The sequence below is a fragment of the Centropristis striata genome, chromosome 5 (genome assembly GCF_030273125.1).
Source record: "Centropristis striata isolate RG_2023a ecotype Rhode Island chromosome 5, C.striata_1.0, whole genome shotgun sequence".
NCBI lineage: Eukaryota > Metazoa > Chordata > Actinopteri > Perciformes > Serranidae > Centropristis > Centropristis striata.
Window position 1 is genome coordinate 39,930,062 of NC_081521.1, and position 13,459 is coordinate 39,943,520.

The 13,459-nt window shown below is 39.7% G+C and overlaps 1 protein-coding gene across 1 annotated transcript in view; it reads left to right on the plus strand.

Moving 5' to 3' along the window:
* The window catches only part of LOC131972153 (cadherin-4-like), a 276,681-nt gene extending 263,521 nt beyond the window's left edge, over positions 1 to 13,160 (plus strand). Inside the window, exons 13-17 of the mRNA XM_059333934.1 lie at positions 2,891 to 3,130; positions 4,921 to 5,157; positions 7,777 to 7,916; positions 8,010 to 8,174; positions 11,859 to 13,160. Coding sequence (XP_059189917.1) covers positions 2,891 to 3,130; positions 4,921 to 5,157; positions 7,777 to 7,916; positions 8,010 to 8,174; positions 11,859 to 12,068 — 992 coding nt within the window. The 3' untranslated portion in view covers positions 12,069 to 13,160. The remainder of the gene's footprint in view (positions 1 to 2,890; positions 3,131 to 4,920; positions 5,158 to 7,776; positions 7,917 to 8,009; positions 8,175 to 11,858) is intronic.
* The last annotated feature ends 299 nt before the right edge of the window (positions 13,161 to 13,459 follow it).

A 13,459-nucleotide genomic window follows, 5' to 3' on the forward strand; every position in this document is an offset into this window, starting at 1 on the left:
GTGACAGGAAATAACCGGTAGAACGGTTAAATGAAAAAACGAACGGTAAATAATAACGAGTGCGTAGTAATTCATATAAAGTTGATATAAAGTATCTAAAGGCTTCTATAGTGGCTGACTGACAGGAAACAAGGTTTGTTAGAGTTTATTTTATTCTGTCATATATATTAGTGGCTATATTTGTTGTCTTAACTATAGTAAAAGTGCTTGTTAGCTCTAGTGCTAATGATAATGTTTGCTTTTTTTTTTTTCAAAATAAAAGCACTGCGGTTATATTGATGTCTAATTTCTTGGTAACCTCACGCGGACCGGACAAGGACAGCCAACGGGCCGGATGTGGCCCGCGGGCCGCCCAATGCCCAGGTCTGATATAGAGCCTTCTACTGACATTACCCAAGTTAGACTGCAGCATCAATGTGGCACAACTATACAAAAATTATGATTTATTTTGTAGCTGCTGTATATAATTTGGCAGCTGTTGTTCACTATTAAGTGAAATCAGCTAATTATCTGTAAAATGTCAATTTGATTAATCTCTAGAATATTAAACCTTGAACCTGTGTGGTCTAAACATAGGCTTTAAACGTACAAATACTACTTATTTTTTCACTTATTCCCTTATTTTTACCGAAACTCTAGCTGAAAGTGTTGTGAAAAGAATATCAGAATATTACTGATGACTTGATAAGTCTGTATCATTTGTCATTTGATCTTTATGTAGTGATCTAAAATATGAATCCTACTATTATGCAATCAGACAGAACTCAAACTGTTGATAGACTCGCTTACATCCCGTTTTTAAATGTGTCTCACTCTCCTCGTGGCAAATGTCTTGCTCTGTTGCTATGTTTAATTGGCAGATCTGTCAGCTTTGCATAAATCTTTGTAAATTACATCGCCCTTATCTCATCCCAGGATGGGCCCTGGGGTCGCTTGATTCCACCCAATGGCTCAGCCACTGGGGCATGGCGGGGAAATGACTCGTAATTGGAGGCAGCTAAGGGTCGTCACCCCCTGACACACACTCAATAAACAGCTCTGAGCTTTATACTGCTAAGCGCTCTTTTTATTCCTTCAGATTTCGCCGTGCCACATTTTCATACCACTCGTACACATTCATGCATTCTATTCCCCACTCGACTATCTCGCTCTGATTCTTTAAAGTGTCTATTCTTTACTCCCAATTCTCGATAAATGCTGTTGCTGATGGTCTGTTGCTCTGTTCAATCAATGCAAAAGGCTTCAGGATTGTGTCTGCAGATGAGGTGTGTGTGTGTGTGTGTCTGTGTGCATCAGTGCATGTTATTACAGTCCAAAGCTGACAATATTGTAGTGAAGCAGCACCTGCAACGGCTGCCTGCAGTAGCATCCAAACAAATTCCTCCAATTGCCATAATACATTCCACAGACTTACAACATGAACTGTGCGACACTGGTGTAAAGTCCACAGGAGTTCATTAAAGAGAATACCACAACTGTAATAGCTGCCTAATTACCTGCATCTATACATGAAATAAGATTGTTGCTAAAATTGTATGCAGACATAAAAAGCCATTCCATTGCTAAAGCAACTGTGTGTTCAACAGATTCCCGAAGCAAAGTCAGGGCAATTTGATTGCATTTAGTTACAAATTAAACTATTAATTAAAAAAGGCTATAATGACTGCAGGCGGTGGGTCCACTAACTTCAAACTACCCAGAGGAAAGCAGACAATATGTATTTAGCAAAATCATCCCAGAATAGTGGAGTCAATGAATGTATATTGTCCCTGTTAAGGAAATAAAACCATGTGTTTGGCTGTTATAGTCTGTAAATCACACACAGTGAGTATCATTCTGAAATGTGATCGACTGTCTGTGAGCAGGGAGTAATGTGTATGTGTAGATATACTTTTACCACATAATCATAAGAATCTACAGCGTGTATGTTTACACTGTGTTTAGGTGATTACACTGTAAAAAAAAATCTGTTTAATTCACGGTAAAATACCGGCAGCTGTGGTTGCCAGAACTTCACCGTAAAAAATACAGTGAGCGTATGTAAATGTAAATAACTGCAAAAACTGTAATTTATACTGAATAATCCCACTACTTTTAGGATAATTGTGTCATCGTGGTATTTCTCCATTAACTTTACATGAAAAATGTATATTTTTACAGCAAAACTGTGTGTTTTCTACAGTTTATGGCGGTAGAATTTAAAGTTTTTTACTATTCTTTGATTGACAGTAGTTATTAGTATCTGCTACGGTGATGTACAATGTTTAATTTTTACGACCTATTTCTGATGCAAATTGACAGTGTTTTACTGTTTTTTCTACAAACATTTTTTACAGTGTATGTATGTGAGAATGCATGGCAATCAGAATGCCCTGTTCACCTTTCAGAAAAACAGGGCATTGTTAATATTGCAGGCAGATGGACCTTTATCTCCAGAACCGTAGCTGGCTCCTGGTTTTGTATAAATACACAAAGACAAGGACTTGTTTGATTGCGTTACAGTCATCATTATTGTACCTAAGCTGTCTCCAGGCGATTGGACGTGCCGTGCCTGCATCTGGATCGACTCTGATGGTTTTGATTTGGCTCTGAGGCTAAAAGAGGAGCTGGAAAGCACAACTGTCAAAAGGATTTCTGTCAAGGGCAGAAATCCTCCTCCAGTTCTACAGCATCCCTAGCTCTAACATCACCATTGTAAATAGACAGAGTTCCTTTCACCTCTTCTCTTTCCTTTTTTTTTGTTTAAATCTCTTTTGTTCTGTCATTACTTGTCTCCCCTCAGCTCCTGTCCCTCTTCCCTCTCAATCGTTCCTTTCACTGCACACATCTTCTCTTGTCATCTTTTCCTCCCATCATGATGCTATTTTCTCTTCCCTCTTTCTGCTCCCAGGCTCTCCTGCAGCCAGCGGCACAGGCACGCTGCAGATCTATCTGATAGATATTAATGACAACCCCCCAGCGCTCATACCCGGGGAGTCTCAGATCTGTGAGCGGGTGAACAAGAACGTCCACGGTGTCAACATTACTGCAGCTGACGCCGACACAGACCCCAACGCTGGACCCTTTGTCTTCGAGCTGCCCGGCTCTCCCACCAGCATCCGACGCAACTGGACCATTTCCCGAATCAGTGGTGAGGAAGTGCCATCGTAGGAAAACAGTACTAGAGAACATATAAAAGATGTGTTTTTGATCAGTGCATGGAATGGTTTTACAGCGTCACCATATTAATGGTGAAACTGCAAATACTTACTGTTCATGACATCAATATTTCTCGAATATGTGTTTTTATTTTGAAGGTATATTCAGATCATGAAAACTTTCCAAAGCACTTCAAGACTTTTCAATTTAATTTGCAGGTTCACTCTTATCCAACGCGTCAGTCTTTAGATGTTCATCCTCCAATATTTCTTACATGTAGACGTCAATTTATTGTTCAATTTATTGTTCAATTTAGGGGCTCCAATTTATGGAATACCTTTTCCCATCTGGCAAAGGACTCCATCTCTTTAAAATGTTTCAAAAGATGCCTAAAAGCTCATTTAACTGCTGTTTTAAAATTCAAATTCACACACAAATACACTTTTATAACATGTTAATTTTTGTTTTTTATTGTTTTTGTTATTGTCATTATAACTTATTGATGTTATACCTATGTTTTTTTTTCAATTATCATTTTATTACTTTCTAATAACTATGAAATTTTAAATGGATGCTTTAAATAAATAAGCCCATCTGGGTTTTCTGCCTCTCCTTGCACTTTACACTATATGTTATCTTTGTCATTTTATGTTATTCTAATTCTAATAAAATAAACCTAAAAAAAACTAAAATGTGCAGCTAAAACAAAGTGTAGCATTAGTCAAGTTAGTTTTTATCAATCATTTTATATACTGACTGACCACAATCTTATTAGATGCTCCATTATAATACTCCTTAAATCTTTCTTTCTCATGTAAACTGTACAATATACCAAAATAATTAAATGTAGAAGTAGTACTGGGCAATTATTCAATATTATCGTGGATCAGTAAGATGTTAGGACTGGGCGATTTGATCATATAAAGCATTGAAATAATGGAAAAATGTCCATCGTATATATTATTTTCTGTTTCGAAAAACGTGCAGCAATATTTAGGTTGTTTTGATGATGCTTTACATTTGAATCCTTGCACAATGCTTACTGAATGTTGTTAAAAGAAAAGCTGATGTAACTCAGTGGTAAACAAGCCTGTCCCAACTTTTTGGGAACTTGTTGCAGGCATCAAATTCAGAGTGAATGTATCAACGTTAATCAGTTTGAACATTAAATATCTTGTCTTTGTACAGGATTTAGTAAACGATCACACTCTGTTTCATTCATGACCCAGCTTTTTTTTATAAGGCAAGGCCAGTTTATTTGTATAGCACAATTCAACACAAGGTAATTCAAAGTGCTTTACATAAACATTAAAAACAGCAAGACACAATTGAAAACAGTAAAAACAGTCAATTAAAACAGGGAAATAGAAATAAAAATATAAATAGGATAAAATAAGATACAGCAGGATAAAAAAAAGAGATAAAATAATAAAAAGCACAAGTCAAACATTGCGTAGTTAAAAAGTAAGGGCAGTAGAGCAGATAAGTGTTAAAGTTAAAAGTACGCTGCAGTAAACTATAGTGTTTTAGTCCTTTAAAGGAGCTGACCGTTTGGGCAGACCTCAGATCTACAGGTAGTTTGTTCCACAGGTGAGGAGCAGAATAACTGAAAGCTTAGTTGTTGTTTTTGGGACACGCAACAAGCCAGTTCCAGATGACCTAAGGGGTCTGGATAATATAATATAATTGGAATTACTAGTATTATTATTATTAGGATGTATTAATTCATGTGATAATTACTTACATCTGCTTATTTGTCTCTTTCTTCTTCACGCTACACAGGTGATTACGCCCGTCTTGGGCTGCGGTACCAGATATATTTAGAGCCAGGGGTGTACGAGGTCCCTATCATTGTGTCGGACTCGGGGAACCCTCCGCTGTCCAACAGGTCGGTCATCAAAGTGAAGGTGTGTCCCTGCGATCAACACGGAGACTGCACCACTGCGGGGCCCTTGGCGGCCGCCGGCCTGGGGACGGGAGCCATCATCTCCATCCTCATCTGCATCATCATCCTGCTCAGTGAGTGTCCGCCGCTCATATCGCAGTCACACACTGACATCTCACTACTCTCAGGCCCCGTTTACACCAGGACGCTCGCGGGTAAAAACGACAAAATATTTTATGTGAAGTGCCTTTCGTTTAGACGGTGACGGCGTTTTGGGGGCTTAAAGACGCAAAAATCTGAAACCACCCTCCAAAGTGGAAAAGTTAAATCCGCTCCTCCGTAGCGTGTCGTCTACACTGACAAGACACAAAACTCTGATCTGATCTGCTCACGTCACGTATGTGTTTACGTCACATACATGCTCCAGGACAGGAAATAAAGAAACGTGGGATTATTTCCATGGTGGGACCTTCAAGCTGCTCTGGCAGCTCTAATAAACTTACAGAGTCTTTCCACCAAATGTCCAGGATATGTACAGATAGTATTAGTGAACAGAGAAGGATCTGGAATTACCTCCATCACATTCTGGATGCAGCAATTGGTGGGAGGAGCCAGACGGCTGTGAACGAGACCTGGGAGATCTAGTGATGGAGGAGAACTTTGTGGAAGGAGTAGCTGATGAAAATGTGTGGCGTGAAAACTTCTGCATGCCCAAAGATGCTCTTATGGCTTTAAGTGATGCCGCCTGGCTGCATACAATCCAATTTCACACACTTTTGCGTCACCGTATGCAGCAGATTTCCTCCTGAAAACGCTCGTCTAAACGAGGAATAAAAAGTGAAGACGAGACGCCACTTTAGCGTCTTCTGTTCAGACCGTCCTCGTGTGAACGGGGCCTCAGACATGTCTCACAAACACACATCTACACCAGGCAAAAAGTTAACGCTGCCTGTGATTGGCTTTGATTTGCCTTTCTGCCAAAAAAAAAGTGCACTTCAGGCCGCAGTCATTAAACATTCACCAGACTGCAATACAACAACATGAGTGATCGTTTGTATAATGGATTAATGCCTCGACTGCTGCAATCTTCTCCAGCATCTCTTTACAAGGTGGTTTCTATCTTCTTTTCCTGGTAGGGTAAATATCTGCTGCTATCTGTCATCCCAGTGATTCATGCCACTGGCTGATTTTGTTGCTGTGGGTCGCATTGTTCATACATATAGACAAGTCTTAGAAACAAATAATCCCCCCGCTGCTGCCAGATTTTTCAGGCGTTACTCCTCTCATCAATACAAGTTTTGGAAGTGATTCACATTTATTCCTTTATGTATTTTATGCTTATTTCAACAAGTAGAGCACATTGAGTTTTGAAATGTATCTCTCAAGAAAGACAACACAAAGAAGGAGAATTCTGTCTTACATGCTCAAATACTAAGATGGTGAGCATTGTAAACATTATACCTGGAAGATCAGCATGTTAGTATTAACATTGTAAGACATTAAGCATGCCGGCTTTAGCCTTTAGATCAGAGCACCATTGTGCCTGAATACAGCCTCACAGACTCTTCACTATAGAGCCTCGGCCTTATTAATGACTAGGGTAAAGTATTTCCTGTCCGCAATAATCTGCATAAAAAACAAAACAGTGTATCCTGAAGGTCTAGGACAGGGATGGGCAACTTAAATGCTGCAGGGGGCCACAATTTTTCATCAACACTACCACAGGGCCACATATAGGACCGTGCACTTAACCAGATATGATGAAACTGCAATTTTAAATATGTTAACAATATTTCATGCTCACATGCATGTTTAACAGTGTAAATAGGAATACAAAAGGTTTGAAGCAAATAAAAAATAACTACTTACTGTGATTACTTTTTTTTCAGTGCAAGAACAGCAGACCAACATTAATTGCAAGAAGTGATTTTGTGCATTTTTACACTGCACTTTTAAGATTTCATGCTCAACAAGTGCATGTAGTTGTACTGAGGGCCACTTCAAGTGAGGGTGAGGGCCGTATGAGGCCACTGGACCTCCAGTTGCCCATCCCTGGTCTAGGATGTTAATGTTGTTTTTTTTTTGTTTTTTTTTTGGAAATATACTATTTAATAAGACACCTGAATACTTCTTCAACCAATTGCAAAGCCCAAGAAATCGACACAACCATTCCACCAGGAGTGCCAGCTCAGCTCATTTAATACCTCCAACACCAAGAACAAACATATTCACAGCACAGTTATCTATCGTTCAATAATGTCATGGAACTCTTTGCCTCCTCGCATCTCTAGCACGCAAAACAAATTGTCATTCAAAAAAATTACTTAAGACACACTTGATGCCGCCCACCAAATGAATAATTACTAATATGTTGCAATTTATTTTGTTTCCTTATTTTATTTCTTTTTCTCTGCTATATCTGTAGCCGGATGATTCTTCCTTTTAAATGTTCTCTAACGAAATGATAAATTATAAGTGTATACAGCTGATATTGACACTATAGACATCTGAATTAATGATTTTTACAGTATAACATTTGTCGGGTAAATATGAATGTAGAATTTTTTTTAACAGTATTGCATGTATGTATTAATTGAGTTTGTTATTGTTTTTCTTGTATGTGTTGTTTTTGTTTATGTTGTTTGTATGTCATGTTATGTGTTTTTAGGGACCCCAGGAAGACAAGGCGTCAGCTAATGGGGATCCATTCAATAAACAAATTCAATAAACAAATGTGTGTGTCTTGTTTGCAGGCATGGTGCTGTTGTTTGTGGTGTGGATCAAGCGCCGAGAGAAGGAGAGACACACCAAGCAGCTGCTAATCGACCCTGAAGACGATGTCAGAGACAACATCCTCAAATACGATGAAGAGGGAGGAGGAGAGGAGGACCAGGTGAGATCCTGAGAGACGTGCACACGTACACAAATGCTTTTTATGTTGCCCTCCTGTGCAAACTTACACGTGTATGCCCTTGTGGGTGTGCAGGACTACGACCTGAGCCAGCTGCAGCAGCCTGACTCCTTGGAGCACATCATCAGCAAGCCGCCTGGTGTTCGCAGGGTGGATGAACGTCCCATCATCCCAGAGTCACAGTACCCAATCAGACCTGTCGTGCCCCATCCTGGAGACATCGGGGACTTCATCCACGAGGTGAATTTACACCCACACCTCCGCCATCATTAGATTGTTTCTCCCACAGTGAGCTGGCCTCTCACTTCCACTTTCCATCGATCTGACATTTAATGTGATTACTTATTTCTGGATGCCATTCAATATGTAAACTTCAGTACGGTGATGGGAACAGCATAGAGTTTTGTTTTACTTTACAGCTGCTCTCACGGCGCCAGCTTCATTCACACACACACACACGTACACAGTGTCACACACACAAGTAGCGTTGGCACACCGATGCGAGAAAATGCTGATTGACAGACTCGTGACAACACGTTCACACTCGAGAGGTGTTGGCAGCTGTTCAGCTTTGATCCATCCAGCCTTGTCTCTCTCTCTCTATTCCTCTCTACCTCTCTCTCCCCTGCTCACACATGTACTCACCTGATCTCGCTCCAGCAGTCTGGTAAAACACAAACACAGCAAACACATGGTGTTCCTGCCATGCACTGCACCCCTGGGGGTTGAGGCTTTTTAGGTTTCTATCCATAGCATCTCTCTGTATTTCAGTGAAGTGGATGAAGTCCGTTCTCTTCGCCTGCTGCCTCACATTCAGGTCAACGGCCCTCGTTTGTCAAGAAACAAGTGCAGGTTTATGTGCTGGCAGAAAAAATGTACAGAACGTTTACATCTTATTCTAGCCTGGGTATACCCAGACTGCCTTGCGCGCTCAAATTTAATTTCGAACTGCGGCGGAGTCTGGAAACCAGGAAGGATTCTTAGCCCTGTTTTAGGGATCCAATCACAGAGCGGGGAGGGACGGCAAGACGATGACGCGTACTACTCGGCACTTGGAAGCTTGTAGTTTTCCGGATCCAACATGGCTGCTGCAGACGCGAAACTCTCTTTAGCTGTAGATGGTGTTTTAAATAGTTTAGAGCGAAAGTTGAAAGGCGAAAGGTCTCTCGGCGGCTCCACTGAGATCACCGGCGTTATGGTAGCGGGGCTATTAGCGCCGCTAGCGGCTAATAGCTAATAGTCGCTAGCGGCTAATAGCCCGCTACCGCGGACAGCGGAGCCCCCAGAGGCCCGCAGTAGCTTGTTTATTGCCCATAAAATCAGTGGATGTGTGTGGCTGAATGACATGAGGGGGAATAAAGCGTGAAAATAAATAATCTTGCAGAAAGCGAGAACTGGAGAAGCAAAGCAGCAAACAACACTCTCTCACAGACACACACACAACAAACATCCATTTCTGTTGCTCTACTACGTCATCTGGTATAACTGATCTGATTGGCTAAGAGCTACCTACAGACGCTTTGATAGACATTCTAAGCGTCCAATAAACGGCTCTGGAGGATCGTAAACCACACCTCCTCTACGGAGAAATGCATTGCTCGTTGCCAGACTAGACCTCATTTGAGAATAGTCTGGTGTTAGCCAGGCTAATCTTATTCATGATTATTAATGAATAGGGTTTGATTTGTATTGATAAATTAAATTCAGAACTGGCCAAAGCTTCCTGTTATTTATGCATTTTTATGAGACACCCTAATTTATGTACAACCCACATATAGTACAGAATTATTTTGGCCCGTTGTCAGAGATGAGTGTCAATGTCTCTGATGCTCTTTGAATGTTCCTGTGTGTGAATTGCTGTGTGTCTCATCTCTGCTCTATTTCTCCACTGTACTCGGGCTTTTCTTGCAAAAGAGATCCTGATCTCAATGAGACTCCTTGATTATAATAATAGTAATAATTTAGGCCCACTGAGCTTTGCCATAGGAACTTGCCTCTGTGAAGCCAGCAGTGTTTGAACTATTTATCTAGAATACAACAAGTAGCTTGTTGAATATTACATTTCAGAACTAAACTAAACTGTGTCATTGTTTTAGAGTACAAGTTTTAGGGCAATGAAATGCAGTACAACATTGTTTTTATCACATATTATTACCAGTTTAAGGTACAATACCCTGTATCCTTTATTTAAATGAATACCGAATGTTTTTCAAGCAGCTATTAGACTCAACACTTGACTTGAATTGATAAGTTCAAGTGGCAAAAAGCATTCAAAGCAACCATTGTAATGTACCTAAGTACCATTTTATAGCACTTCATACCTCTAATAACATACTTTTAATACCACTATATTAAGTTGAAGTAACTAGGAGTAGCAGATTGAGAAATTTCATATCCGCTTTTAAAGTACTATGCATCGTTATAGGTTGTTTAAACTACCTACAAATATTCCCATAATTGAAGTAGTGGCAGAGAAGCAACTCCCTTGTTCCGCAAGTTAAAATAAGTCTTTTTGTTGAAGGAGTCTGTAGGTTTTGAGAAGAGAATAGATGTATATGATGGCTTTAGTTCTTTAACGTTAAGGGCTGTCAGACAGCAAGGTAAAGCAGTAAAAATATCATAAATATAGTGCACACTTAAAATGAGTATCACATTATTCTGTATTCTGTTTTGTAGGTATGGTAAGATAAGGCTAGGGCTAGAAATAAGATAAGGAAAACATGCTTTTGGTTGCATCATGGGAAGTGGAGGATCCAGCATTTTGGTCCATACTACACTGTAAAAAATGTTTGTTTAAATTACAGTAAAAAACTGTCAAATTGCATCAGAAATAGGTCGTAAAATTAAGCATTGTACATCACCGTAGTAGATACTTTAATTACTGTAAATCAAACAATAGTATAAAACTTTAAATTCTACCGCCATAAACTGTAGAAAATACACAGTTTTGCTGTAAAAATATAAAATTTTCATGTAAAGTTAATGGAGAAATACCATGATGACACAATTATCCTAAACGTAATGGGATTATTCTGTATAAATTACAGTTTTTGCTGATATTTACATTTACATACGCTCACTGTATTTTTTTACGGTGATGTTCTGTCAAACACAGCTGCCGGTATTTTACCGTAAATTAAACTGATTTTTTTTTTTACAGTGTAGGGAACTTTGTGAGGATATTGCAGCCTCTGCTGCTTCAGTTTTACTGCAGTACTAAATTACTGGAGTTGATTTCCATCAACCCACCTTTCTTAATCATTTTCTGTGAGCACTGACCACCAAGGTTATAATAGTTTTGGATTTTTCATTAGTTTTAGTTTTAATTTCGTTGTGAACTTTTGTTTTCAAATTCAGTTAGTTTTAGTTAGATTTCAGAGTGAGTTTTCTAGTTTTAGTTTAGTTTTTATTTTTTGAAAATGCTTAGTTTTAGTTTAGTTTTTATTAGTTTTAGTGTTAGTTTTAGTTTTTTTGTAATGGGGTATTTGTTGGGTGCCAGATTCAAAGAGGTCATAATAAATTTTGCCTTTATTTCCTTTGGTTTATCATCTCAGCCCCAATAAGGTTATTAACTCTTACAGTTCTGGGTGTTTTGAATTTTGGTTGGAGTGTAGACATCCCAGTCTCAGTAAACATATTCACCATGTGTTGCATGTTCCAATAGAAACACTGAATTATGAATGAAAAAAGTTGACAAAAACGAAAACGAAGGACATTTCCACTATAATTTTAGTTAGTTTTAGTTAGTTTTGTAACCACACAATACAGTTTCAGTTAGTTATCGTTTCTTTAAAAATTTAGTTTTTATTTTTATTTCAGTTAACGAAAATGTTTTTTCAATTCTAGTTTTCGTTATTTCACTAGTTTTCGTTAACTATAATAACCTTGCTGACCACTTCCTGTCCTCCTCTCTGTCCCGTTCAGGGTCTGCGAGCAGCAGACAACGACCCAACAGCTCCTCCATATGACTCCCTGCTGGTGTTTGACTATGAGGGCAGCGGCTCCACAGCCGGCTCCGTCAGCTCCCTCAACTCATCCAGCACGGGGGACCAGGACTATGACTACCTCAACGACTGGGGGCCCCGCTTCAAGAAGCTGGCCGACATGTACGGAGGAGGGAACGAAGATGATTAAATCTGCCCAGTCAAACATACACACACACACCCTCGTCCCGTCAGCTGGCCTGCCATGCTCTGTCCCTCTAACACATGGGGCTAATACACCCTTAATGAACACAAGTTAACAATGACATGTTCACATTGACCAACTGACTGACCAACCAACCAATCAAATTACCCACCACAGAGGACCGGTGTCGTGAGACAGTTTCGGGTGCTCTTCTCAACCGTCTCCTGCTCTAAGACTGAAATGGAAGCTCTGAATTGCAGGCTTCTCAGTTTGTATTTTCAAACGCTTGTGCTTTTTTATTTTTTTATGTTAGGTTTTATGCCAGATGTAGTTGTTAGTAGTCAGATTTTGTTTTTCTTTTAGTTTGTGTAACTTTTTTTTTTATTTTTTTGTCCCAACTCCCCTTTGATTCGAGCCGTTCCCTATTCCTGAGGGTTTTCACTTTTCCCTCGCTGTCAGCCCCCGCCTGCCTCTCTGCAGAAGCTTTAGGTTGAGCTGCTTGCTTTGTCTGAGGGGAACAAAAGGAAAAAAAAAGAAGAACACAGATATGAAAGTCCTTCCTGCACGGAGGGCCCTGGTTTATTCTTTCTTGAACTTGAATTACTTAGAACAGAAGCACTGTTGTTTAAAAAGTGCCTTCAGTGGTGCATATTTTAGCAGACTCCCGCTAACTCAGGATTGGTTGCCATTTTTCTGGGCTAACATGCCCCCATATGACCCCTGACCCTTTAACTCCGACCTTCCCTTGTCATTTCTATCGTCCTGCAGGGCTGTGGTAGCTGCAGGAGATGTCAGTGCTGGTTTCAGAGGAGCATCGATTGGCTTACGAGGGCGCTTTATGTAGACGTACTGTACATAGGCCTACAGTGTGTCTGTAAGTTATGGACAAATCATTTCAAGTCAGGCATATCTGTGCTCCTAGATCACAGCCAAACTTGAATGAAATCACAGAAGTACATTATGGGACTGTCTTAGAGAAGAAATGCATTGCGTGTCTTTGTTTCTCGTGGCTTCAATAGCAGCTGTGTTTGTTTTGAGCTCTCAGTATTTGCACAAAATAATAAGGCTTGTTACTAAATTCTCGAGATTTACAAGTCATATGTGTTACCTCTAATGTTATTGTATATGACGTATGTATGAGGGTTATTTAAGGAGACTTTGCCTTTCAGATCATTTAAGGTTTGCATGTTTATCCCTTCACCCAAAGGTAATTAACATGGCACCAGTTATTGTGTGGTAATTGTGTCAGAGAAAACTATGTAAAGTGTACAAACACGAGGGAAAAGAAAATACTAGACGACTGCAAATAGCTCTGATAGTGTTACATACAGAGTTCTGAGCTTGTACAAGCCTCATTCTGAGATCCCTTTCTCTCTTTTATATTTTTTTTTCTTTTG